At 38.7% G+C, this 24,768-nt stretch overlaps 3 protein-coding genes across 4 annotated transcripts; all 3 read left to right on the top strand.

The window, feature by feature from the left end:
* Positions 1-1,823: 1,823 nt before the first annotated feature.
* On the top strand, positions 1,824-6,881 carry LOC102704998 (uncharacterized protein Os08g0359500). Its single transcript, XM_006659260.3, has 6 exons — positions 1,824-1,929; positions 3,856-4,042; positions 4,192-4,342; positions 5,436-5,470; positions 5,580-5,730; positions 6,559-6,881. Exons 1-6 carry the CDS (start codon positions 1,925-1,927, stop codon positions 6,642-6,644), a joined length of 615 nt encoding a protein of 204 aa, XP_006659323.1. The 5' UTR covers positions 1,824-1,924; the 3' UTR covers positions 6,645-6,881.
* A 1,445-nt stretch (positions 6,882-8,326) lies between these two features.
* LOC102700081 lies at positions 8,327-10,636 on the top strand. 2 transcript variants are annotated; one of them, XM_015840287.1, is made up of 3 exons: positions 8,327-8,867; positions 9,183-9,426; positions 9,519-10,636. In XM_015840287.1, exons 1-3 carry the CDS (start codon positions 8,557-8,559, stop codon positions 9,858-9,860), a joined length of 897 nt encoding a protein of 298 aa, XP_015695773.1. In that variant the 5' UTR covers positions 8,327-8,556; the 3' UTR covers positions 9,861-10,636. The 2 variants fall into 2 exon arrangements, 1 of the variants encoding a protein (XP_015695773.1); XR_005812306.1 differs by having other exon boundaries at positions 8,327-8,737; positions 9,183-10,636.
* An 8,341-nt stretch (positions 10,637-18,977) lies between these two features.
* On the top strand, positions 18,978-23,988 carry LOC102705272. The gene is made up of 9 exons (XM_006659261.3): positions 18,978-19,314; positions 19,429-19,506; positions 21,111-21,644; positions 21,812-21,914; positions 22,272-22,372; positions 22,484-22,658; positions 22,962-23,132; positions 23,223-23,323; positions 23,438-23,988. The coding sequence occupies exons 1-9, from the start codon at positions 19,024-19,026 to the stop codon at positions 23,492-23,494; spliced, it is 1,611 nt and encodes a 536-aa protein (XP_006659324.2). The 5' UTR covers positions 18,978-19,023; the 3' UTR covers positions 23,495-23,988.
* The last annotated feature ends 780 nt before the right edge of the window (positions 23,989-24,768 follow it).

The following is a 24,768-nucleotide window of genomic DNA, read 5'->3' as shown; positions in this document are numbered from 1 at the left end:
GCACATATCGGCTAGAAAACTCGATAGAAATAGACTTGAATAATTAAATAAACAATGAATGCTTTGCTGCGATCGGTTAAATCCAATTTGTATGTAATTCTCATAAACCGATGTAACATAAATAACTACCGATCTAACTAAATCGAGTTGATTGGTATAAAAAAATACAGTAAAGCAATCATACTCTATCGATGTACATATAATAAACATGCAGATCGACAAAGATCATCGGTTGTAAATGACTGGCAAGCGACTAAGATCTATAAAATATCTAGCCCAGATTGCTAAGAATAATCATAGAAAATCGGACCGAACCGAGACAGTTCAAGATTACGCCTAGCAATGTCAGGATAGATACTAAATAGACCTAGATTGCTATCAAGCCGATGAGCCGATGACTGATAACTTATCGGCTGGTACTCCGATAAAACAATAACAAAATACATTGATCTAATATAAACCATATGATAAACGCAATCTACTAGATCGGACCGAACCGAGACAATATTAGATTGAATATGTCAAATAGCAAATATCAAACCAACGTAGATCGCCTAAAGTGGTCGACCAGATCAACTCAAAACACGAAAATGATCTAAGCTAAAACTAATATGATAACTAACAATCGCACAACCAAATTACAAGATCAGATTGAACCGAGACAGTTCTAATCTAGCTGATACGATTACCTTGGCCAACAGAATGTAGGACTTACCCCTCCACTGGAGATCGAGACGATGCAAGCCCGTGTCAGGTGTCAAGTTTCGTGGGTGTTGAAACCTCGATGAAGAGGGTGACGATGCGCCGAATTGATCTGTATTGATATGTAGATGATTTACAATGACCCAAGGCATACATATTTATACCCTCGGGTGAATAATAGTCCATGACGGACATCACACACGACTGCTAATAGATAAAAGAAATAACAAACAAGTCCTATTTGGACTCTAATTCTAATCCCTATTGGATACAATATGGTTTCTAATAGATAAAAGGAAACCAACAAGTCTCGATCGGACTCTAACTCTCTTAGAGATAAAACAACAATCCTAACTAACTCTAATTAATAGATAAATTTACGTCGCTATGCCTTGGTCTTCATGATTCACTGTTAAATTCAAACTCTTCAAGATAAAATTTTTATCGGTGATTGCACATTTCCTTATCCAAATCCAATAAGAAAATTTACTAAATTTTGGCATTAACAGGATAACTAGTGAGTGTACATGCGTTATAAATGTATGTGTTCACACCATGTTTCTAAAAGAATGTACCTTGATTGCTTTGACATAATTGTATTGCAAGATGCACACAAAATAGAGCGGTACCCACCGCACGATATCTTTTACTGAATCTATAGAAACATAAATTTTATAGAAATTTTGTAAAGGTTATGTTAACTCTTGTGAGAATCCTAATTTGAAACACAAGTTTTACAAATACAAGATCAAGAAAACCACATGAATATGATATTATATCCAATAGAGTCCTAGATGATTCAAAATAAAGAAATATTAAACAGTGTTTTTAAACGATAGTTCGCAGTAAAGAATGCCAAATCCCCTCCATATCTCCGTGAAGTCCCCCATCAAATCCAAAGTAGCCCTCAATCCATCCTCCAAATTAAAATACTCTCAGGACCAGAAAGAAAAAGCAAAGTCCTACTCGACCTAAACGGGCCCTGGTCTAGCAAGTTAAAGCCCATGTTAGACAAGCCCAACCCAGCCCGGCCCACCCAATCCCGCCGCACCGACCCTCCGATCCTCCATTCCTCCCGTGTTCCCCTACTTCTACACACTTCGCCCTCCGTCTCCTCCCCACCTCCCATTCTCCCGAAAGGAAAAAACCTCGCAAAACCCTCGCCCCCCACCACCACCCCCCGCCGCCGCCGCCGCCGCTTCCACTACCGGTAAACGGCAGCATGAGGTGAGCGGTCCCCCCCCTCCCTCGTCGCCCTCCTCCTCTCCCCCGCTCTTGCTCGGCTGTCGATTCGGGCGGGGGAACCTCCAGCAGTACCGGGCGGCTAGATCTGGAGCAGTGCGCCGCCGCCGTCCTCTCGTGGGTGAGGCCAGGGGGAGGCGCTCCGTTGAGGGAGCCGGGGCCTGCCTCTGCGGCCGTGGGTTTACGCGAGGGCTCGTCCGTACGCCGTGGTTTCGTTTCTGTGGGATCTGCCTGTTGCTGCTAGGGTTTTGGGAGTTGGGGGGTGGGGTTCTCGCTGTAGGAAGGTTGGCTGGTTTCGGTGGTTCCTCTGTTCTCGGCCTTGCCGCCACGCAGATCCATGCGATGCTCCGCGGTCTCGCTGTGTGGATGGATGTTTCTGCTGCGTGTTTCCGCTTTTATTGGTTCCGTTGTGCCTGTGCTGCAGTTACTGTTTGGTGGTTAGGTCTAGCTATATGTTGTACTGGGGGTTTGGCCTGTGCAGCTCAACAGGATTTTGTTTTGGTTAATTTGAGGTCATCATCTTCTGTTAGTCCTGCAGTTACGAGGATAACTTGGCACGGACGGTGTGAGTTCAGTAATAAGTTGGTTCATGCTCTAGTGCACACCACTTCTGATAAAGCAATTGGTTTGTCTATTGTTCATATAAATTCTGTGCCTATTAGTTGTCTTGCATGTGAGATGTCTGCATGAGATTGGTATCTTAGTTTTTAATGCAATTGTGAGTTACTTTTGAAGCTTAAGTCAACATCAATGCCTTCGGATTATCAGTGCTAGTTCATGTTGAGTTCTAGGTAGCTCTGATTCCGATGGTGATTCTACTCGTGTAGGCCTTTCCCAGGTGGGAGTTTCATTCCCATTAAATTGGGTGCCATGTCAACATTTTTGATGATGTGGAAATGAATTAATGAAGTGAGTTGAAATGGGGGTTTCATAGTCTTGTCTCTTTGTGTTGACTATTAAATGCATTGTATGAACTATTTCAATCATGAACTAAATGTCATGTTGTTTATGTGGCACTTTTGGAAATACAAAAATAAAACCCCTCACTGGGAATGGCCTTACTCCCTCCATTTCACAGTGTAAGTCCGCGTTCGTTTATGGGGGTGGGTAAGTTAACTTACCCGGCACGAAAAACGTAGCAATAGATTAGTACATGATTAATTAATTATTAATTATTAAAAAAATATAAAATAGATTAATATAATTTTTTAAAACATAGAATTTTTTTGCAAAAAATACACCGTTTAGCAGTTTGGGAAGCGTGCACGCGGAAAACGAGTGGGTTAAGTTAACTTTGGCCTCTTGCTGAACGTGGCCTAAGTTACTTTGAGTTTGTCCTAAGTCGAATCTTTTCAAGTATGACCAAGTTTATAATTTATAAAAAAATATACCAATATCTGCAACACCAAATTAGTTTAATTAAATCCACCATGGCATATATTTTTATAGTATATTTATTGTGTTAGAAATGTTGCTATATTTTCTATAAGCTTGGTCAAACGTGAAAATGTTTGATTTAGGATAAACTCAAAGTGACTTATGATATGAAATGAAGGGAGCACTTATGATAGAATTGCAAATACTGCTATTTTATATTCATATTGTTAGTTCGTGTTGAGTTCTAGGTAGATCTGATTCTGATGGTGATGCTACTCTCTTATTTATTATGATAGAATTGCCAAATATTGCTATTTTACATTCATTAAGAAAACTACCATTTTGCATAAGTATTTTGTGTAATACTATAATTGCTGGATTTGTTCTCATATATCCTGGATAGTTTTGGCACACTGATCTATTTATGTTAGGCTTACTAGTTGTTTATGTAGGTTTTCTTATAAAGGTCTCCTAACTTTGTTTCTAATGAGGTGCCGAGAATTGAAATTTCATTTCCATTGTTGTTTCATGTAGTCGGCACCCTGAAGTGAAGTGGGCTCAAAGGATTGACAAAGTTTACATCACTGTACAACTAGCTGATGCTAAGAATGCCAAGGTCAATCTGGAACCAGAAGGTGTATTCTCTTTCTCTGCTACAGCTGGAACTGATGGAAACTTGTATGAATCAAAGCTAGAGTTGAACGACAAAGTAAATGTCGAGGTAATGCATGCTTGTGCAATAGCTATAGGGCTACAGTTTCTGCTGTATTAAAATTAATTCATCCTTGTGCAACAGCTATAAGACTACAGTTTCTGCTGTATTAAAATGCATGGTTCCTTATCTAGTGTTAATTTGTTTTGATTTTACAGGAGAGCAAAATAAGTGTAGGAGTCAGGTCCATATTTTGTATTGTAGAAAAAGCTGAGGCCAAATGGTGGAAGAAGCTTGTTCGAGATGATCAAAAGGCACCACACTTCGTGAAAGTTGATTGGGACAAGTGGGTTGATGAAGATGATGATGGTAAGCTATGCACTTTTTCTCATTTTTGAATTCAACTAATGCGTAGTATAATTGACAAAAGTGGGATTAAGTACCAGCAAGTTTTGTTCTAGGTAGAATGCATCATATGCATAAGTGATAAGCATATGGGAAGGTACTTTTGTGTCTTTGCTAACAGAAGTTAGTTACCATGTGATCATAATACATACCATTTCTATTTTTGACCATTAATATTTAAAAGGGTTAATTAGATCCATGCCATTAAAATTTACTAGTTTTGAAATATGTCATTACTATTCGACTAATTATAAGGATGCCATTATAATTTCAAAACTATTTGAAATATGCCACTCTATACCTTTTCGGTGAATTTTTTTTAAAAAAAATTGGACCATATTGCCCCTCTCTATTCACTGCGCCATTGATATGTGCAAAGGGCAATTTGGTCCAAAAATGTCATATCTGAAATAGCTTTAAAATTATAATGGCATCTTTATCATTAGTCGGATATTAATGACATATTTCAAAAGTAACAAATTTGTAATGGCATGAATCTAATTAACCCTATTTAAAAACACATGTAGTTTAACAAGTGAATATATGCTATGAAAGTATTTCTGATGATAAATCATACTAGTATGGAAATTGATGGTCAAAGATAATGTAAACTTAATGGTCAAAGATAATGTTAAACTTAGGACAAACCTAAAACAAACAGTAATTTGAAAGGGAGGGAGTAAATAATATGTTTGAATTCGAGAAAAGTTTCATATAACTCTTTTAAGACATTCCACTTGTTTCTCAAATGGTCTTAATAATATGGTAAAATATTTATACCCAGGCCAAACTGTTATTACTTGTTAAGCTGGATATACACCTAGATTGCCTCACTTATATATGCTTTGGACTTGAATGTGGAATCTTAAATCTAATGACCTAATTCTCACTGCCATGAGTTTAGGGATGTAAGGTGCGGATTACTCACTTGTAACTAACTATTCATAACTTAATTTTGTAGTGTATAAGCTAGGAAATTTAATATGGCCTATTTAATGTAACTATTTTGCCCTTTGTTCCTTAATGTATGTTTTGATATGGATATATTATTTTTTAGGTGCTGATGTTAATGTCGATGGCATGGACTTTTCGGTAAGTAGTTCTTTTCAGTCTTTATGTTTATGCCTTCAATAAATTTCCTTTTTACTCATGCAGCTATTATTTTCAAAACTAATGTTTTTCTTCATGTTCTTTTTTATAGAATTTCGGTGGAATGGGTGGAATGGGCGATATGATGGGCGGCATGGGTGGTATGGGTGGCATGGGTGATATGATGGGTGGTATGGGCGGCATGGGTGGTATGGGCGGTATGGGTGGCATGGATGAGTTTGAGGATGAGAGTGACGATGAAGGTTGGTCTACCTACTGTGTGCCCACAGATTCTTATTAATTTCTTCTTGTTCAAGCTAAATGGTAACTTAATATGATTCATGTAAAATGCAAATTAAGGAAGCATTATTGTTGCAGTTTGGTTAGATGATTGTCATTTAATTTGAACTGCCTGATCACATGACTGGTTATTTCTTTGTTATTCTTCTCACGCACATTACAGTTGCCATTAAATGAAAAGTCATTTCTTGATAGGCTGCATTGCATAAATCTGTTATAGAAGTGATCATATTGCATCTTTCATTCTCAGAAAATAGAAATGCAACTCAGGATAAATGTCTTTTCCCGTCATGGGATTGCATTGTTTATACTTGATGGTTATCCTGCATGTTTTGGAATATACAGTGTAACCTGAAATATGGCATTCTTGCTTGAATATTAGTGGTTCTTAGTCTGATACACATCTTACCTGCATTAGTTTTGTGATAGGATCAACCGAGCAAACTAGATGTTAAATATTACTGCGACTTCAAGAAACCTTGGGTGCATAAAGTTAGTGTAGTTGTAGATTAATGTGTGCTGATTTTGTAGTTTTGGAACTCGCTTAAACTCTACTCATGTTCATCAGATGTTACTTATGCCTAGAGATTTGAAGCCTGTTTACAAATATTGATGAATGCAAAGCAACTTGAGATTGGCATCCATTTGTTAAATTTATAGGCAATTTGAGCTATGTTAAGCTGATCAAAGTGAAGCTTATCTTAGTTTTCTTCGTATCTTAGCACATTTTGTTGTAATCCTACTTGCTAAACGTCCTCATGCCATCTTTTGTTTTTTTGCTCCCTGGATAGAAGAGGTGTCAAAACCTCAGGACGCCGAGAAGGCTGCAGAAGCCGGAAAGTCCCAGGAGTCGGACGCTAAAGCCGAGACAAGTTAAAAGCAACAGAAGGCATCCTACATAATTCCTTCCTCTTTTGCATCCCGTGTTTTATGAATCTGCTGAACTGAAGGACACATTTTACGTTATGACGGTAGGGATGGGTGCTCCCTTGTAGACTGAAACTATGAAACTGGAGCTCCAACTGAGCATGCAAACCATTCTTGGATTGTTTTCTTAATGCGCTTTGATGCTTCATTGCTCTCCAATCTTTATATCGAGCTGTGGATCTGCTTTTTGTGAGATTTTGCTTTGGTCTACTGATCATGCAACCATTCATGTGATGCCTGCAGCCGAGTTTAGTAAAGTGAGGCAGTAGTAATGTTACTACTTTACAGGCTTGTTTGAAGGGAAAATATTATTCGTTTCACACGTCTGTTGAGCGCCAAATGTTTAGCAGTGATACCGTTTTGCCCGTTGGGGTTGATTGTTTATCACATTCTGCAAACAAAAATAATTTGTGAATAAAAATTTTATATACGTAATTTAGTGATCGAAAAAGTCCATGCTAAAAAATAAACTTAATGAAAATTCTAAAACTAACTTTAAATTCAAGAATTTAAAAGTCCATGCTAAAAAATAAACTTAATGAAAATTCTAAAACTAACTTTAAATTCAAGAATTTAAGCTGAAAATTTAAATTTTGAAAGATAGGGTGTACGACTACATACTTTGCATGTGGTTTTCTAACTTCTTTTTGGTCAACGTGCATGGCATGCTATAAGTTGGGCCCTATATTCAAGTTAGCTTAGCACGATATAGGTTGAGAGTAAACGTGCACCACCTGTTTTGTTTTAATAACAATCTAGAACAGTGAGCTTTCATTGTTGGGCCGTGTTCGATTCAAAGGTAATGGTGGAAAGAGGGGCCAAAAAGTGTTTCTAGATGGAAACGAGGTCCATCTCTATCTTTTTTTTCTTATGTTTATAACTTAAAATTTAAATTTTTAGTATTAAATTTAGAGTTTTTTAAGATTTATCCGATAGATCGTTAAGAATAGGCACAAAAGATTTATTTATAAATTATTTTTTTTCGTGAATACGCCGTTTGGGTTATTACATGAAAAAACTCAAACAATCACCCCGTCGACCGCTGTGTAGAGGTTAGATACTTATCTCGACGCATTGGTGGGAGCTAAGCTTTTAGTAATGAACCATAGCTTGGTGCTACCTCCGTTCATAAATATTTGACGCCGTTGACTTTTTTATACACGTTTTACCATTCATCTTATTCATTTTTTAAAAATATGTAAAGTTATATATACGTATAAAAATATATTTAACAATAAATGAAATGATATAAAACTAATAAACAATTATGTATATTTTTTAAATAAAACAAATAGTCAAACGTGTATAAAAAAGTCAACAACGTCAAATATTTATAGACCTTCGCTATCATATTAAATTCGTCGTACTCCCTCCTAGGTCTATCAATACATGTTTTGCTATAAATACAACTACATAATGTTTATTATTTTATTTAAATTTAAAAAGTATTAGTGGTCAAAGTAGAAACAAACTCTAGTACTATAATTATAATGTTAATCGTTTATTTGAGATTTAAAGGACATTAATTGTCAGAACATTGAATCTCAACCGTGAGGCACGTACAGTGGGGTCTTTTTCCCGTCTATATACTGGTATTTTTCCAGAAAACCCCCCGCCTACGACAACAGACGGACAAGTCGTCGTCTTGTGAAGAGACGAACGGGGCTCATGCGCCCACTCCATATCGTCGCGCCCAGCAGCGTTGTACGACGCCGGCGAGGCGCGCGTCGATCCCGTGCACCGGCAAGGATTTGACGCAGCTGCGCGGAAAGATGGAGCCTCAAATCGTTCCCTCCCCGTCATTTTTTCCCACGTATCCTCTCCCAACTCCCCAATCTTCCCAACACTAGACCCCATCGACGATGCGGCGAGATCAGGTTGAGGCGGCGGTGACCCGTGATCTGATGAAGGCAACTGCGGCACGGGAGCGGAAGTCCTCTGCCGTGCGGGAGCGGAAGGGGGCGGCTGCGACAAAGCTCCCGCAGGGGGTGGCAGCGGCGGCGGTGCAGAAGGTCCCGGCTACGACTACGACTGCGGATGAAGGTAGTGTCTCCTTTCAATCCTTGGCATCCTTCACCGGCACCACGAATGGAGGTTTCTGGAGCCAATGCGTTGGTGTATGTCCAATTGGTAATCCATGGATGCGTCCTCAAGCTTTCGAACCATCAACATGGTAAAGAAATCAATCTGAATTTTGTATGAGTTCACCACTGAATTTTATAAGTAGAAATGATTTTGATTTGTCACATGTTTCATCACTAATTTTGATTTATCATATGCTTTATCACTGTTTTTTAATTTATCATATGATTTTTTAATTTATCATATAATTTTGGTTAGTAGCATTAGAGTACAGATTACTGAACATATAGCGGTGGCTAAGATTTTGATTACTGAACATATGTTTAAACTTGGAATGAACTATGAATAGCATTGACTGGTGTGTTTAGTAATTTAATTGTTTATCGAAATGCATACTATAATGCAGGGATAATGATCCAACACCACCTGGTGGATTCACTGACTTTCTAAACAGCCAGCCTCAAATGTCTCAAAATCATCACTTAGTTGGGAGGGCGTCTCATTTTGGACCATTCAAGCCACCACAATCTTTTGAGACTTCACCATCACAAGAAGACACAACAACCCCTCGTTCATCACCTGTTAATGTCGACAGTGGGGATGAACTTATTAGGACTGAGAAACGCATCTTGTGGACACAAGAAGAAGATGTTAGGCTCATGAGTTGCTTAATTCAGTTTTTTTTTTTCAGTTATCGTTGTATTTCAGCTGCAGCAATTTAATACTTCCCATAAATTTTTAGATGAGCTCTTCGTTGCTTAATTTGATGGACTCATCCCAAAGATCAGATAGGAAGAGTGAGCACTATTGGGTTTATGTTATTGATACATACAACCCTACTACTCCAGGCAATAGGAAAAGAAATCTTAAGCAAGCCAAGGACAGGTGGCACGAGATTAATAGATGGACTGACCTTTTCAATGATGCTTGGATTAAGGCTCAAATAATTTTCACTAGTGGATACAATGATCAAATGTGGATTGATAAGGCTCATGTCTTCTATGTAGAAGACAACAAGAAGCTCAATCTCAGTCGTTTTGTCTTGATGGATGTATGGTACATGGTAAAAAATGAAGCAAAGTAGATAACATACAACAATGAGTTGAAACAAGCATGCAAAAGGAATAGTTCAGATAAGGATAATGAAGGAGAGGACATGGGCAATGCAGAGCTGGAGGACCTGGAAGACCTCCCAAGGCCAATGGGGCAAAAAAAAGCTAAGAAGGCAGCACTTGAAAAGAAAGCTACAAATGTCAATAGGAAGGACATTGACAGTATAGACCTTGAGGAGATGAATAAATTTGGTAAAATTCAGGCTGATGAACATGCAAACCGACTGAAGGTCTTGGAAGTACAACAGAAGCTATCATCTGAAAAGATTGAACAAGCAAAGCTTGCCCACCTTGTAGCAAAGGAGCAAAAGGAGGCAGCAGAGGCGCAGAGGGAGGCAAGAAAATTAGAAGTTGAAGCTAAGATGTTTGAGACTTATAATCGCCTTCTTGCAATTGATGTAGCAGTGATGTCTGATGAAGAAAAGTTGGATCATGGCAATACAATGAAGTGCTTGAAAAAGAAAATATTTTCTGATTACAACTGAGGTAAGTGCTCGTGTGGTGAATTTTGTATCAGTCAATGTGAACTGTTGAATTTCTATATCAGTCAATGTGAACTGTTGAAGTTCTGTATCAATCAGTGAATTGGTGAATTTTTGTGTGCGTGCCTTTATGATTTTTGTTAGTGCTTGTGTGAATGCGAGTGGCAGTGTGAATGCAAGAGAGAATTTTAGAGGTCATCGGTTCAGTTAGAATTTTTTGTGAGTGCTTGTGTGAATGCTAGTGGTTGTGTATCAGTCAATGTGGTGTGTGTGTCTATATATATATATATATACGTTTTTGCAGATGATTGGTTCAGTTAGAATTTTTTCTTGCATTCTGTGACTCAATGGCGCCTCCAGAGGATGAGCAGCCTGAGAATCAAGAGAATGACATGGAGCAACAGGAAGAGCATGATGAATCGGAAGGTGAGGATCTTGTGGAAATTGATCCAGCCGATGTATATACATTTGACGATTTCCTTGCTGAGGATCAAGTGCTAGATTCATTCCGGAGGAAGATTGGTGACAAATTGAAGGCCAAACTTGAAAGAGCATGTGCAGAACCATCCAGCCATCATTAGCGCCAGAGTGGACCTCGGAGGTACATTCCTAGAAATCGAGAAGCTGGACATGGTGATCTTGTTGCAAACTACTTTTCTACAAATCCTATCTACACTGATGAGATGTTCCGTAGAAGGTTTCGGATGACAAGGCCATTATTTCTTCGAATTGTTGCTGCTCTTAGTGATTGGGATCCTTTTTTTACCTAAAGAGTGGATGCAACTAGAAGAGATGGCCACTCACCTTTGCAAAAGTGTACCGCTGCCATCCGAATGCTTGCATATGGCACGCCAACCGACCAACTTGACGAGGTTTTGAAGATTGCTGCTAGCACATCTTTACAGTGCTTAGGGAAATTTGTAGGAGTGATTGAATGTTTTGGTAGAGAGTAACTACGTCCTCCAAGAGAGGATGAACTAGAGAAAATCTTGCAAGAAAATGAGTCTCATGGCTTTCCAGGAATGACAGAAAGTATTGATTGTATGCATTGGCCATGGAAGAATTGCCTAAAAGGTTGGGCCGGCATGTTTACTCGTGGTGACAAAAAAGTTCCTACTATGATACTTGAAGCGGTATCATCACGTGACCTTCGTATATGGCATGCCTTTTTTGGTACCGCTGGGGCCTACAATGATATCAATGTGTTGAATAAGTCACCATTATTCATTAATGCGATAAAAGGAGAAGCTCCAAGAGTACAATTTGTTGTAAATGGGAACCAGTATGACATGGCGTACTATCTTGCTGACAGAATATATCCGGAGTGGGCAGCCTTTGGGAAGACAATCTCAAAGCCGTAAATGGAGAAACACAAATTATATGCACAACGTCAAGAAGGGTAAAGGAAGATTGTTGAGTGTGCATTTGGTGTGTTGCAATCCAGATTTGATATTGTACGTCGTCCAACACGAATGTGGAAGCGGGATGATGTTGTTAATATAATGCAAGCTTGCGTCATCCTCCACAATATGATTGTTGAAGATGAAAAAGACTTGGTTAAAATTCCATTGGATTTAAATGAGAACCTGAGTGCAACTATTGTCCTACCATCGGAGGTGAGTACAAATAGTAATTCTAATCCATGCTTCGCAGAGGTACTTACTAGAAACTCGGCTATACATGCTCCTTCTACACATAAGCAACTCAAGAAGGATTTAGTTGACCACATATGGCAGCGTTATGGGCCTAAAGAAAGTTAAATCTATATTGTGATGGTATTGCAACTTTACTATATCATAGCACGTACTCGGAATGCCTATTGATATAAATATATATTACATTAGTGGCTTTAAAAGTATTTTACGTGAATTAATTCAATATAATGCACTGTATCTCAATTGAGCATCAAAATGACTACAAAGATCAAATGTGCACATGATCACTATGATTTACGTGTCAAAGGATGAATTAAATGTCTTGCGGACAAACAAATAAACGAGTTATTATACAAGCTGTCTATTTAGCTGTCTGTGTGTATCAAATAGACAACAGTCGTCTATACTGTTGTATTTGCCCTGATAAGTAAATGATGATGGAACGAGTAGACCTTCATCCAATCTTTTCGCTTTTACTTGCTTATAGCCAAAATTTGAATTTTTAACTTTAAATTTGAAGTTGATTTTGTGATTTTTTTAAGCAGTTTATTTTCTAGCCTTTACTTTTAGATTATTAAGATAACACATGTAAATGTATTATTCACATTTTTTTACTTTTTGTCAACATGCAACGTACGATATTGGTGCTGGATATCTACTTGAACCAACTTTAAAAAGTCTACTACTAAATATCTACTTGTTGGCAGTGGGAAGTTGCGGAAAATAATAAATACTTCCACCATTAAATAACGTTGGTTAGGAGCCGTGTCTTTTTTCTTCGGCTTTTATAAGCTAAAATTTATATTTTTAACCTTAAATTTGGGGGTTGACTTTGAATTTTTTATCATAGTTTATTTTTCATCCTTTGCTTTTATACAACTAACAACACATATATAAAAATTTTATTTACAAATTAGTTTTTTGTCCGTAAATATGTTGCTTTGTTTTTCCGCTCAAAAAGTGTAACGATGACCACCTAGGCCGCGTTCGGCAGAGCCAGTAAGTTATCTTTAACTCTCTCGTTTTTCACGTGTACGCTTCCCGAACTGCTAAACGGTCTATTTTTTGTGAAATTTTTCTATAGAAAAGTTGTTTTAAAAATTATATTAATCTATTTTATATTTTTTAATAATTAACATTTAACTAATTATGTACTAATCTATTATTACGTTTTACGCGCCAGATAACTAACCCACTCCTCCCCTCAAGCCGAACGCGGCCCTAGTTCATTTTTGAACGAACCAATTTTATTTAAAGAAAACCGGAGGTAGAAGATCCTACTATAAATGTTTTATTCATTAGTATCCATGCATGTGAGTGTATCATTTTTTCAATTTCTATTGCCAGATAACTAGCCTACTCCTCCCCTCCTGCCGAATGCGACCCTAGTTCATTTTTGAATGAACCAATTTTATTTAAAGAAAACCGGAGGTAGAAGATCCTACTATAAATGTTTTATTCATTAGTATCCATGCATGTGAGTGTATCATTTTTAGAATTTCTATTGTCGACTTCACATAAAAGAAAAAGCTCTGCCCTTGCATCGCTTTAGTAGGTGGCTCCGACGGCCCAAACCCTAGCCACCACCGCACCCCCTCTTCCCTCCTCTACGCATTGTCGTCACCTGAGCAGGCCAGTGGATAGTTGTTCGGCCATGGGGACAATGACGGTAGGGCCTGCAAGCATGTAGATCCAAGACAAGTAGGGAGAGGAACACCCCCAATAGCACCGGCGATGTGCATGAGGAAATAAATGTGGTTCGTTTTTCAGTGGCACAACCATGGTGGGTGGCTTTAGTGGTGTGGGTGCCTTGGTGCTGAGAGGAGGTGACCCTAGTCTAGATTTGGTGGCAAGACAACAACAAACTACGTACAGTGGTGGTGGTGCGATGGTGGTATGCCAATTGTTGGGTCGGAGCTAGGAAGGAGGCCTCCATGGTTGGACCTAACACTCCATTGGGAAAAGAGCCCAAATCCAAGTGTAGCGAGGTTGATGGGGAAGGAGAGCTGACGCAGAAGGCCCACGATGGGCAGCAGGCTATGAGGGACAATGTCGATAGCCAACGAGGATAGCACTTGTAAGGGTGGCACTTGGAAACAATGGTTGATGTAAGGCCAGTGCATAATGGTGGCACTTGGCAACAATGGTCACACGCGATGGCTAGTAGCAGATGCCCACAAGGAGGCTGGCCGACAATAACAACGAGGGCTAGATCCAACGTGGGGATTGGGCAGGTGTATTTGGTTGTAACTGGCTTGCAACGACGTCGATGTTGGCTAGGGGCTTGTGGCGTTGATGATACTGGATTTGATCTACATGCATATAAGGGCGGGTGTGACTAGTCTCGATGCGATTTGGACCATGGTGTGCAAGGCTGATCGATTGCAACATGAATTTTCTACGCTTGAGGAGGCTGAGGGTGTTCGACATGAAGGAAATTCTACGCAATGTAATGTGGTCAGCTTACAAGGTTTCCAGTTAGAAGAAAACTTGATGCACTCACACTCGCCAAATCAGATGTTTGGAATTGCAAGCAACAAAGCATCTTTTGCGTCACAACATAGTGTAAGCATGTAGGCCCTCGTTAAGGGTTTTAGTGATTAATGACATCATCGGGACTAACCATGTTTGCTAAGTGTGAAATGAATTTTGATTCCTGGTGTTTGAATGAACTACAACAATTCATCCATATAGAAATTAGTCCAGTGTTTGGCAAGCAAAGCAAAGAAAAAAGAATTGAGTTTTCAAGTTTACCACATCAAAGGAGTTGAGGTGACATGTAAATGTAATAAGGTTTCCTTTATATTTGAACATACTATATTGAGGGGATGGAAAGTACCTTGACTCTCATGTTGCTAGGACACCACATCTGATGCACACTAGGTCTCTCTAGAATAAAATACATGCTATATGTCTAGAAAAGATGTGGAGTTCAGCCATGCAAAGTTTGGTTGGCAAATCAACAACTTGTCCTAGAGGCTCAACCTATTGTACAATCCACTGTTGACGGGATAGTCCATCATGTTTCATCCAACCAGATCATGTGTTGGTCCGTGCCATACTATATGTGAAAGGACGATGGAGTTGCCTTCGGTAAACCATGATAGCTAGTCAAAGGTTCCGATAAAGAACACCGGAACTTCTGATCAAGACATATTTGTTCCAAAGAAAGTCAAAATCTCTGCAGTCCAGCAATAGAGGAGATGAAACAAGAGTAATAAGAGAGTACATTAGGAGCACACAACCTATAACTTCACAAGATCACAAGAAAACACAAGACAAACGGGAATTCACAAAGATAGGGAGACAAGCGAAATTTTTTTCCTGAAATTTGGATCACCCAGATCCCACTCTCCATTGAGGAGCTCCTAAGAGCCAGGTCTTGATGAACCCTTTGCCTCACCAAGTGACCATGAAGGTTAGCTTGGTTTTCACTCAAAGTTATCTCTTTTCCTTAGGGGAGGCAAGGTCCACCCTCATGGGCCAGTTCACATCTCGGGGATGCTCACAGGAGATACCTAATAGTCTAGTAGCTCTATCTCTCTAAGAGGAATAACCTGCAACCAACATCCACGATTGCAAGATCAAACTGACTGACATGTTCGCACCTCATCAAGATTTAGGTCATGTACTGGAGCAACGTAGAGAATCCTAGGCTTTCGCGTCTATTCAGCATGCCAGATCGACAGATTTGGCGTCAACAATGCCCAAGCAAGAAGTTATGAAAGGTTGAAACATTTGTGCTTTCATTTAAATATTTCTTATTTAGTATCACTATCGATCAATCCATCCATCAATCACCTCCCTCGGTTAATTACTCACTTCCTACTTCCTCGGCACAAACTGCTTTGAAGTGACTGCTATCAACCTGCAACTACTATTAAGGCATGTTTAAAGGTAGAATTCAATCTACGGTCGGTTGACTCTTCTCTTATCCATATCAGCACCAAGAACTCATCTTATAAAGACATCTATAAAGGTAGAGTTAGACATGATCTCTTAATCAATCGAATAAAATAATTTTTTATTACATTTTATTTCCTTTTTATCCACCATATATAATACAATTTTCTTTAAAAAAATGCTAAGAGTGAACTCTAAGCCGTTGTCATGCACAAAAATATTTTTTCTCTTTCCCTCATATCATTATATTGGCTTATATGACAATGGAGAGAACCGACTAATAAATACCTTTGACGTGTTCTTAGGCTTTAGTCCGTACAACCACACCACGAGTATGGGCACCAACACCAACCACCATGATTTCAAAGGTTGTCATCGCCGTTTGACCCTCTAAATCTGGACACTAGATCCCTTTGCTCCTAAATCCCAATATACCTTCGACCATCATATGTAGATAAGCAACAATAGAGAGACATGATGGCGAGGGCTTTGGATGCACACAACGATGTCAATTAAATTTTACCAAACTGATAATTTTTTTATGACCACATTGTTTAGTCTTAAATAACTTTTTCTAAAGTAACCAAACATTTTCATCAATGAAATATTTAGAGTGAGTTTGAGAGGAAAGAAAAGGAGGAGGAGGAGGAGAAGAAAAGAAGAAGCAATTAATGTATGGATTATTTTAAACTTGAACAATAAATTGATATGATTTTTAAAGCAACTTATATATAAACTCTTTTTTTTGAAAAATATACAACCTACTAACGAAAAGCATATGACTTCTACTATATTTTCTCTCTCAAGCGGTGCCGATGTGCTAATAACCGATCAACAAAGCAAAAATAGGAAGCAATTAGAGAAGTAAGAAGTTGCATCGACTCAATTCCGTTTTGTTGTTATTGACGGCATGCACGCAAAACTCCCACCCACCACCCTCGATCAGAAGAGAGAGCGTACAGTAGTCTAGAAATGAGCATGAGCTTATCCAGTATCTATCATATCAGGTGAAGAGAAGCTCAACCATCCTGCTGCCACCGCTCCCTACCAGCTTCCCAGCTACCACCAAGTATCATATTCATATTCATCACAGGGACACAACGGCACTCAAGTATTGAAGGTCTATATAAAATGCATGGTTGCTATTTCTTAATTCAAATTCTCCATTCAGTAAAAAAAAAAAAACTCCCTCCGTAAGTCGTTTCACTTTTTTCTTAAGTCAAACTTGTTTAAGATTGATCAAGTTCTTAGGAAAAGTTAGCAGCGTTATAAATATTAAATTAGTTTCATTAAATCTAACATTAAATATTTTTTTATAATATGTGTCCTGTCTTGAATTATTAATATATTTTTCTATATATTTGGTCAAACTTAAATAAGTTTAACCGAGAGAAAAGTCACTTATCAAATAAAATGGAGGGAGTAACTAACAATTTCGATGTTTATATTGTCTTTAAAACTCAATTTTTATCCACTGATATTAACAACTGCTACCTCCGTCTTACGATGTAAGACTTTTTGATGCTATCTAGGATTATACACATGCTAATAAATTTAGACATATAGACAGACGATTTATCTTAATCAATTGATAAATCTAAGCATACATAAATGTCTTGCGTTATAAAACTAAGCGAGTAGCCCATACATAATCATGTAGTTTAAATTTCAAATTTATTGCATGAAAGATACTTGTGGAGTTAGTTAGCTCACATTTAAATTCCTCTTCACCTTACCCATCTAACTTTCACCTCATTCCATATTTTTGTTTAATGGGTGACAAGTTATTTGTCTTCTTCACTAATTTAGCTCTCAAGTACTGTAAATGCAATTATGTTATGATAGAGGGAGGAGGTCACACCACATTGGCAGTAGTACATTAGTTTACATTATACTAAAATTTTCTAACATAACATCTCAACTATGAAAATAGCTAGCACCGTTCTAATCTGTATGACCCCAAATGCAAATGGTCCTCATTTTTCAATTGCCTTTGGGCTTTGGCTAGAGCAACGTTTATATGATGATTTTGTTTTTGGAAAATTTAGGCTACAGGGAATGAAGGCAAGTTCTCCAACATCCCATGATTTTCTTTCGTGATTTGGCCAAAATTCTGCCCCTACCTATGTATAGTCCATTCCATAACAAAGCTATTTCTGCCCATCACAATTTATCATAAAATGATGCCATTTATGTACATGATTTTTATACTTTAGCCCTTTAGAAAATTTATTTTTGTAAATGAACTCATGAAAAACTAACTTCAATTAAGATTGATCTTTTTGGTGCCGTTGTCTAACGACTCGGTGCCACTGTCGTTGACGAGACTCTTTCCATAGTAGCCAAGAAATGGAGATCGACGCTAAAAAACATTGACATCAAGAACCTGTTTTGAAAAAAATCTAGAAAAAAAGACATGTATAAGGAAAAATATTTGAAAATATTTTTTTGCTGGGAAGGCATAGAAATGGCCATCCAATTTCATTAAGGAGAAAAAGCATGTACATGACAAATATGTTCTCAGTGCTAGCCATATTGGGACATAGGACTTATTTATAAATACTTTTTCTTCCGTATATAGTGTTTTCTCATCTTTTTTTGCGCCAACCTTCTTGATATCAATAACTTAGCCATCACGGAGTCAAGGGTGTCGTTGGCATCGTCTTTTACACCGACATTTTGGAACTTGGCTCTAATGACAGTGATACCGAGAAAAACGGTCTACTTATGGTTAAGTTTTTCAAAGAATCTATTATAACAAAAGTTTACCAAATGAGCTAAATGTAAAAAAACAAAAAATCAGATTTATGTATTTACATGTCATCAACCAATTACGACTAATTTACCATAAAAATTTTAACACATATATTCTCTTCTCGACCAATCGTAAGCTTGTTTCATTCGATCTCATATTCACACCTACTTTTTTACTCCCCAAGTTCAGTTACAGAGATAATTACATTTTTGAAACGGGTGGAGCAATATTTAATTAATGCTAACAGACTGTTATGACATGTTGATCAGATGCAGAAGGAAGAACGGAAAGAGCTACTCTTATAACGACCTGAATTTTTGCTTTCAAATAAAAACCGAAAATGCCCAAAGCGGCAACACCGATGCTTCCCCAGCCCATCGCCGGCGCCGGCGCTCGCCGGAGCTCCGGCGAGGCGCTCTTCACTCCCCCTCCTCCTAACACTCGCCTCCGCCGCCGCGTCCTCAGCCCAATCCGCGCCGACGCGCCCCCGATCCACCTCTCCGCCTCCGCGGCGGCCCCCTCTCGGCTGACGGTGAAGCCGCCCGTCTGCACCGCCGACGAGCTCCACTACGCGCCGGTCTCCGGCGCCGGGTGGTGCCTCGCGCTCTGGCGGTACAGGCCGCCGCCTCATGTACGGCCCCCCGCCCGTGCTCGTTTGATTTCGGTTTCCTCTTTCACGTTGGGTTCAGAACCGTGTTTGATTTGCCCGTCGGCGACGCGCGCTCGCGTGAATGTTTGTGTGCAGGCGCCGGCGAGGAACCACCCGCTGATGCTGCTGTCGGGAGTCGGGACGAACGCCATCGGCTTCGATCTCTCCCCCGGGGTGAGTAGAAATTTTCCTTTTGAGCTGCTCCTTTCTGCCGCCGCAGGATTTCCTTGCCTGAAATGGAATTCTAGATGGTAGGAAGTGGTGGTCAGGTACTTGGAAGTTGGAATCGTGTAATGTGTGGCTCATTTGTTCGGAATCTAGTATGGGACAGGGAGATGGATGGTGATTTCTGAAATTAATCTTGTTTGGAATTTTGCTGGAAATTGTGAGTTGTGGAGCAATTTGATTAGCATGTTGGATGGATATGCCAGGCAGGATGTAGACTGGGGTCTGAGTGTCTTGACTGTACGAGGAAAATACTGCTAACTAATCATGTTGACTAATTTTAATCTTTTCATATTAAACATTAGTTGCATATATGTATATAACTTATACATAGTTATACCATCCATATGATCAGTTACATACAGAGTTACAGATTATAGTTTCATACTTTCATAGAACTAAAGTCAATAACATTATCAAAATAAGGCCATGAGTTTTTGCTAAAAAACAAAGACATAACATGTAGTTAAGATCTTGACCGTTGATAGTTTTGGATTTCTTGTTGCTTATTTGTCTTCAAGATTAAGATATTTGTGGAAGAGCCATCAAGCAAGACATTAACGACTTTAAGTTAACACCATCAAAGACACTATTTCCCAATGTTTCCTTGAACAAATAATGCAATTTTTCAGAAAAAAAAGTGTAATATTTTACTTGAACAAAGAAAGGTTTTTCCCATGGTTGTAGCTTAGAATTTAGATTTTAGAGAGGACTTGTGGCACAGATAGCTGGTGCCTAGTGAGGAAACATCTGGGTGGGAGAAACATGAGGCCATTGCAAGCTCAGAGGTGAGGAAGATATGGTAGCCACAGTGATAGTGTAGTGTGTTATTGGGAAATCAGTGTAATGATGTGTGTGCATGGCTACACAGGTTATATCTTTTACAGGCCATTCCTATGCCTGAATTGATACCTGGATCATCTTGTTATAAAATTCAATTCTATTCATACATTATCCACCGCACTTGGCACGTATTCACACATGTCAGAAAACGGTCCCTGTTAAAATCATCTCTAGCGATTAAGGAAAATAAGATTAACTAATGTTCATAGGATTGATATTGTTATATCATGTCGAAAGAAATTCCAAAGTGTGAAAACTGAGGTTGCTGAATATTCAATTTCTTGAGCTTCACTTGTTTTCATTATTATGAACTGTAATTAAGTTCCAGTCTGCCTTTTTTAAAAGAATAAACAAAGTTACGTGCATCTACCTCATATAATTGCATACATTATGACAGTAAACTGGCAGTCCATTTGCAAAACTATAGGTTACATGTTATGATAGTCTTGTACTTGGATAGTAGGTTACTAAGTTTAGTGCTATTGGTTGCGAAATATCCCACTTATCATGTTGTTTTAATACTTGCTCCCTCTCTCTGCCTCTTTCTCTTCCTCTTGCAAAACTATAGGTACAATCTATCCTGTATTCTGCGAACAAGTTACTAAAAATCTTATCAGTTATCAAGCATTTAAGTTATCTTGTTCTTCGATACTTGCATCCCCCCTCCTCTTTGTGGTGTTAATATTGATGATGTTCCTCATTATATTTAGGCCTCATTTGCCCGCCACATGTCTAATCAAGGATTTGATACATGGATTGTTGAAGTGAGAGGTGCTGGTCTGAGCACGCGTGATTACGACAATTCTACTACATCTCTGTCAGGCACTATCGATGATATCTCTAATAGCAGACTGGCTCTTGATAAATCGAGCATGTTGGAGGTTGCTTCAGTTCAAAGTTCTGGTGGCTCTGCTATTGATTATGATGACCTTGGAATAGTTGCTTTGGATGATCCACCTTTACTGACAGAGCTGGCTAATTTTTTTGACCGAGTTTCAAAACTTCTGGAAGAGGCTAGTTCAAATAAAAATTTTCATGAGATCACAAATAAAATTTCAGTTCTGTCTGATATGGTAGAAAGCTCTACCGTTATTGGTCCAATGAGAGAAGAAAGTCTGCGTATTCTGAAGAATTTTCAAGATCAGATTAACTCATGGGAACGTTTTGTGGCAACACAGAGGGATCTAAATTATGAATATAATTGGGACTTCGATCATTACTTGGAGGAGGATATACCTACTGCGGTGAGGTGCCACGTCTTTTTGAAGGCTATAGTTGTTGCACTGTTCACTGTTATATTCAGCGAACTAACTAGTTCTTTTTGTTTACTATTCCATTTGATAATTTCATCATGAACCTTATCAAATATTTTTTGGAATATCGATCGCTTGATAACACAGTTAATCTACAGGTGGAATATATTAAACAACATAGCAGAGCCAAAGATGGGAAGCTGCTTGCCATTGGACACTCAATGGGAGGAATTTTGTTATATGCAATCCTGTCAAAATGTGGTGAGACATAACACTGTAGTTTTCAGTTGACTGTTTGCTAGACCTTTACTGCCTTTTTAAAAAATAAATCAAAGCACAATTCTAGTGTTGCTACTAAAGTAGGAGCCACTATTCATTTCTCCAATGTAAACGGAACATTCTGCCTGCAGGCACGACTATTATGCTTGTTTTTCTTAGATTCCTGGAGCTAACAGTAGTTTTTTGGACATTTTACAAATTTTACCTTCATATTCTAGAAGTAAATTCAATTTTGTTCATTTGATAAGAAATGTCATGATTTTGTGGAGCTCGGCCTACTGTCTTTCAGTTGTCATTTCTCAAACTCATGGCCTATTACTTTTTCTCTTGTTCTCAAAGGTTTCGAAGGTGTTCCATCAAATTTAGCAGCTATTGTTACTTTAGCTTCCTCTGTTGACTACACAACATCTGATTCATCACTGAAGATGTTACTACCACTTGTGAGTTAGTAATTAATCGATAATTTCAGCTTGATAAAGATGTTTATGACTTGTCCTTTTAAAAGTTTTCTTCATTTATTGTTATGAATAGCTAATGAGTTTGTTTGTCAGGTTCATCCTGCGCAGGCCCTTAATGTCCCTACTGTTCCATTGGGCACATTATTAGCAGCAGCATATCCCTGGGCATCTGGTCCACCTTATCTTTTTTCCTGGCTTAATCATCAGATATCAGCTCAGGATATGATGCACCCGGAGTTGTTGTCCAAGCTTGTTTTTAACAACTTCTGTAAGTAATCTTTAGTTACACATGGTACACTGCATTCTGCATGTCATGTATTCTGGGGTATCAGCTTGCCAGAATGTTTCTTTTATTAAGGTGTTGCCAGAATATATTCAATAACTTGCAGCATTGTCTATATGCCATACTATGCTTATGTAGGATTTCTGCAATCTAGAGTTACTTCATAATATACTGCACTGTGACCACCTTCCATCATATGATATAAATATGGGATGTCTGCTCTCAGCAATTATTGTCAGTGGGGTACTGAGGTTGGATGTGTTCATATAAGTTACAAATAATTTTCAGGTACAGTGCCCGCAAAGGTTGTCCTGCAACTTACAACAGCTTTTCGGGAAGGGGGACTATGTAATAGAACTGGAACTTTCTCATACAAAGATCATTTGCAAGCTTGTCAGACCCCTGTCCTAGCACTAGCTGGAGATAAAGATCTCATCTGTCCTCCAGAAGCTGTTTATGGTAGAATGTGGCACTTTCCTTGTCTGCTAGCTCTGTTGCTTCTAAGAAGATTGCTAATTTTGTTTGAACTTCATACTCTTATCTTACCAGAAACTGTCAAGCTAATTCCTCAGCACATGGTGAAATATGGGGTATTTGGGAAGTCAGAAGGCCCTCATTATGCACACTATGACTTAGTTGGAGGCCGACTGGTACATATTCTCCGTCTCTTCACATCCAATAAAATTTGCTACTTCAATTTTCAAAGTCAAGTTTTTTTTTCATCCTCTTGCTCATCACCTACACATGTTTTGTCCCTTGTACAGGCAACAAATGAAGTTTACCCATGTATCATAGAGTTCCTTTCTCTCCATGATCAGTAGTTTATTTAACAATGAAGCTCCTGAAATTTTAATATGGTAACGAATCAACAATGATACAATATCATGTTCATCTCAGATGGTTTTTGAGTTGGGCTGAACAAACTTTCCAAGGTTGGCTATGTGACATGCCCAGCCACGCAAAATATAGGTAAACTCATGAAACTCGTAGAAACAGGTCTATCATGTGTTAGTGCACCACTTGTACACAGTACCTAGAAATCTCTGTATATTACATGTGCTCCTAGAGAGAACAAATACACGAGAAATTGTATTCTGAACCTCATTCTCTGACTTTGTTTCCTTGGCTGATCCTTCAAATACTCGCTGCTGTAACAAAACGAAATGAAAGGCTGGCATGTACTGGGATATATACTGTTGGTGTGTACCGCTGTCTACATTTATTTTGTGCATTTCCTGCGAACAGTTTTGTAGTTAAAGGAATGCTTCCTTATGCATGCGATCACCATTTAATACGATCTGTAAGATGGTAAACGTTTCACACGCATTTTTCTGTAGATGTTCAAAGTGGATGTTGACAAGTGACATACTGTCTTGTTTTTATTCATCTATGAAACATGGCTTTTATGATGCTTAGATGAGCATGCAAAGCATTGCTCAATATCCATCTCAACTAGCTCTTGATGTGTGTGCTTTGACTGCTTTCAAGCAAGGCACATTGCTGATACTTTATGGTCCTCCAGGGAGTAAGGGGACCACTCCATCCTGGATGGCTGGACTAGACATAGGTTAGGATAAGATCACCACTCTTTATTATTATTGTTTTGAGTTGGAAGGTCACCACAAATAGTAAGTTTAATAAACTCTGCTTAGGCTTCTGTTTTTGTTCTTTTCTCCCAAGCACAATGCTGTCCAGACATAAAGCTTGGGGTGGAGGGGGGGCACGGTTGTGAATGTGGTTTCTTTTCTCCTTTTATTGGATCCTAGTTACTTGATGGCCTACACATAAAGAGAGCAACGTGACTTGTCATGTGCATTCCGTAGTGCCCAGCTCATTCTGGCTGTTGCAATCATACGGACGAGAATGTTGGCTTTGTCATCTTTGCCATCCCATTGGGGGGGTTCGGGTACTTTATTACTGTACTTGAGAAATCCCGGATGTAAACTGTGGCCTTCTCCAGTTGCGTTGGTTCACCGGCTGATGAAAGCTAGCTATAACACAGTTGTAGGGGTAAAAGTTATTCAAAAGAAATTTAATTCCATATATCAAATGTTCGGGAAGCCGATAAATAAACAAAGCAATTTATAATAGTATA

Source organism: Oryza brachyantha, chromosome 8 (assembly GCF_000231095.2).
Source record: "Oryza brachyantha chromosome 8, ObraRS2, whole genome shotgun sequence".
In the NCBI taxonomy this organism is placed as follows: domain Eukaryota; kingdom Viridiplantae; phylum Streptophyta; class Magnoliopsida; order Poales; family Poaceae; genus Oryza; species Oryza brachyantha.
The sequence above is the reverse complement of the archived record's forward strand: the minus strand, read 5'-3'. Positions and strand labels throughout refer to the sequence as shown.

Coding starts and splice junctions, on each gene's coding strand:
- LOC102704998 (XM_006659260.3), top strand. Junction 4,043..4,191: donor ACGACAAAGTAAATGTCGAG/GTAATGCATGCT, acceptor TTGATTTTACAG/GAGAGCAAAATAAGTGTAGG. Junction 5,471..5,579: donor TCGATGGCATGGACTTTTCG/GTAAGTAGTTCT, acceptor TCTTTTTTATAG/AATTTCGGTGGAATGGGTGG.
- LOC102700081 (XM_015840287.1), top strand. CDS start 8,557: ATGCGGCGAGATCAGGTTGAGGCGGCGGTGACCCGTGATCTGATGAAG. Junction 8,868..9,182: donor GCTTTCGAACCATCAACATG/GTAAAGAAATCA, acceptor ACTATAATGCAG/GGATAATGATCCAACACCAC. Junction 9,427..9,518: donor TGTGGACACAAGAAGAAGAT/GTTAGGCTCATG, acceptor ATAAATTTTTAG/ATGAGCTCTTCGTTGCTTAA.
- LOC102705272 (XM_006659261.3), top strand. CDS start 19,024: ATGCCCAAAGCGGCAACACCGATGCTTCCCCAGCCCATCGCCGGCGCC. Junction 21,645..21,811: donor AGGAGGATATACCTACTGCG/GTGAGGTGCCAC, acceptor GTTAATCTACAG/GTGGAATATATTAAACAACA. Junction 23,324..23,437: donor ACTTAGTTGGAGGCCGACTG/GTACATATTCTC, acceptor TCCCTTGTACAG/GCAACAAATGAAGTTTACCC.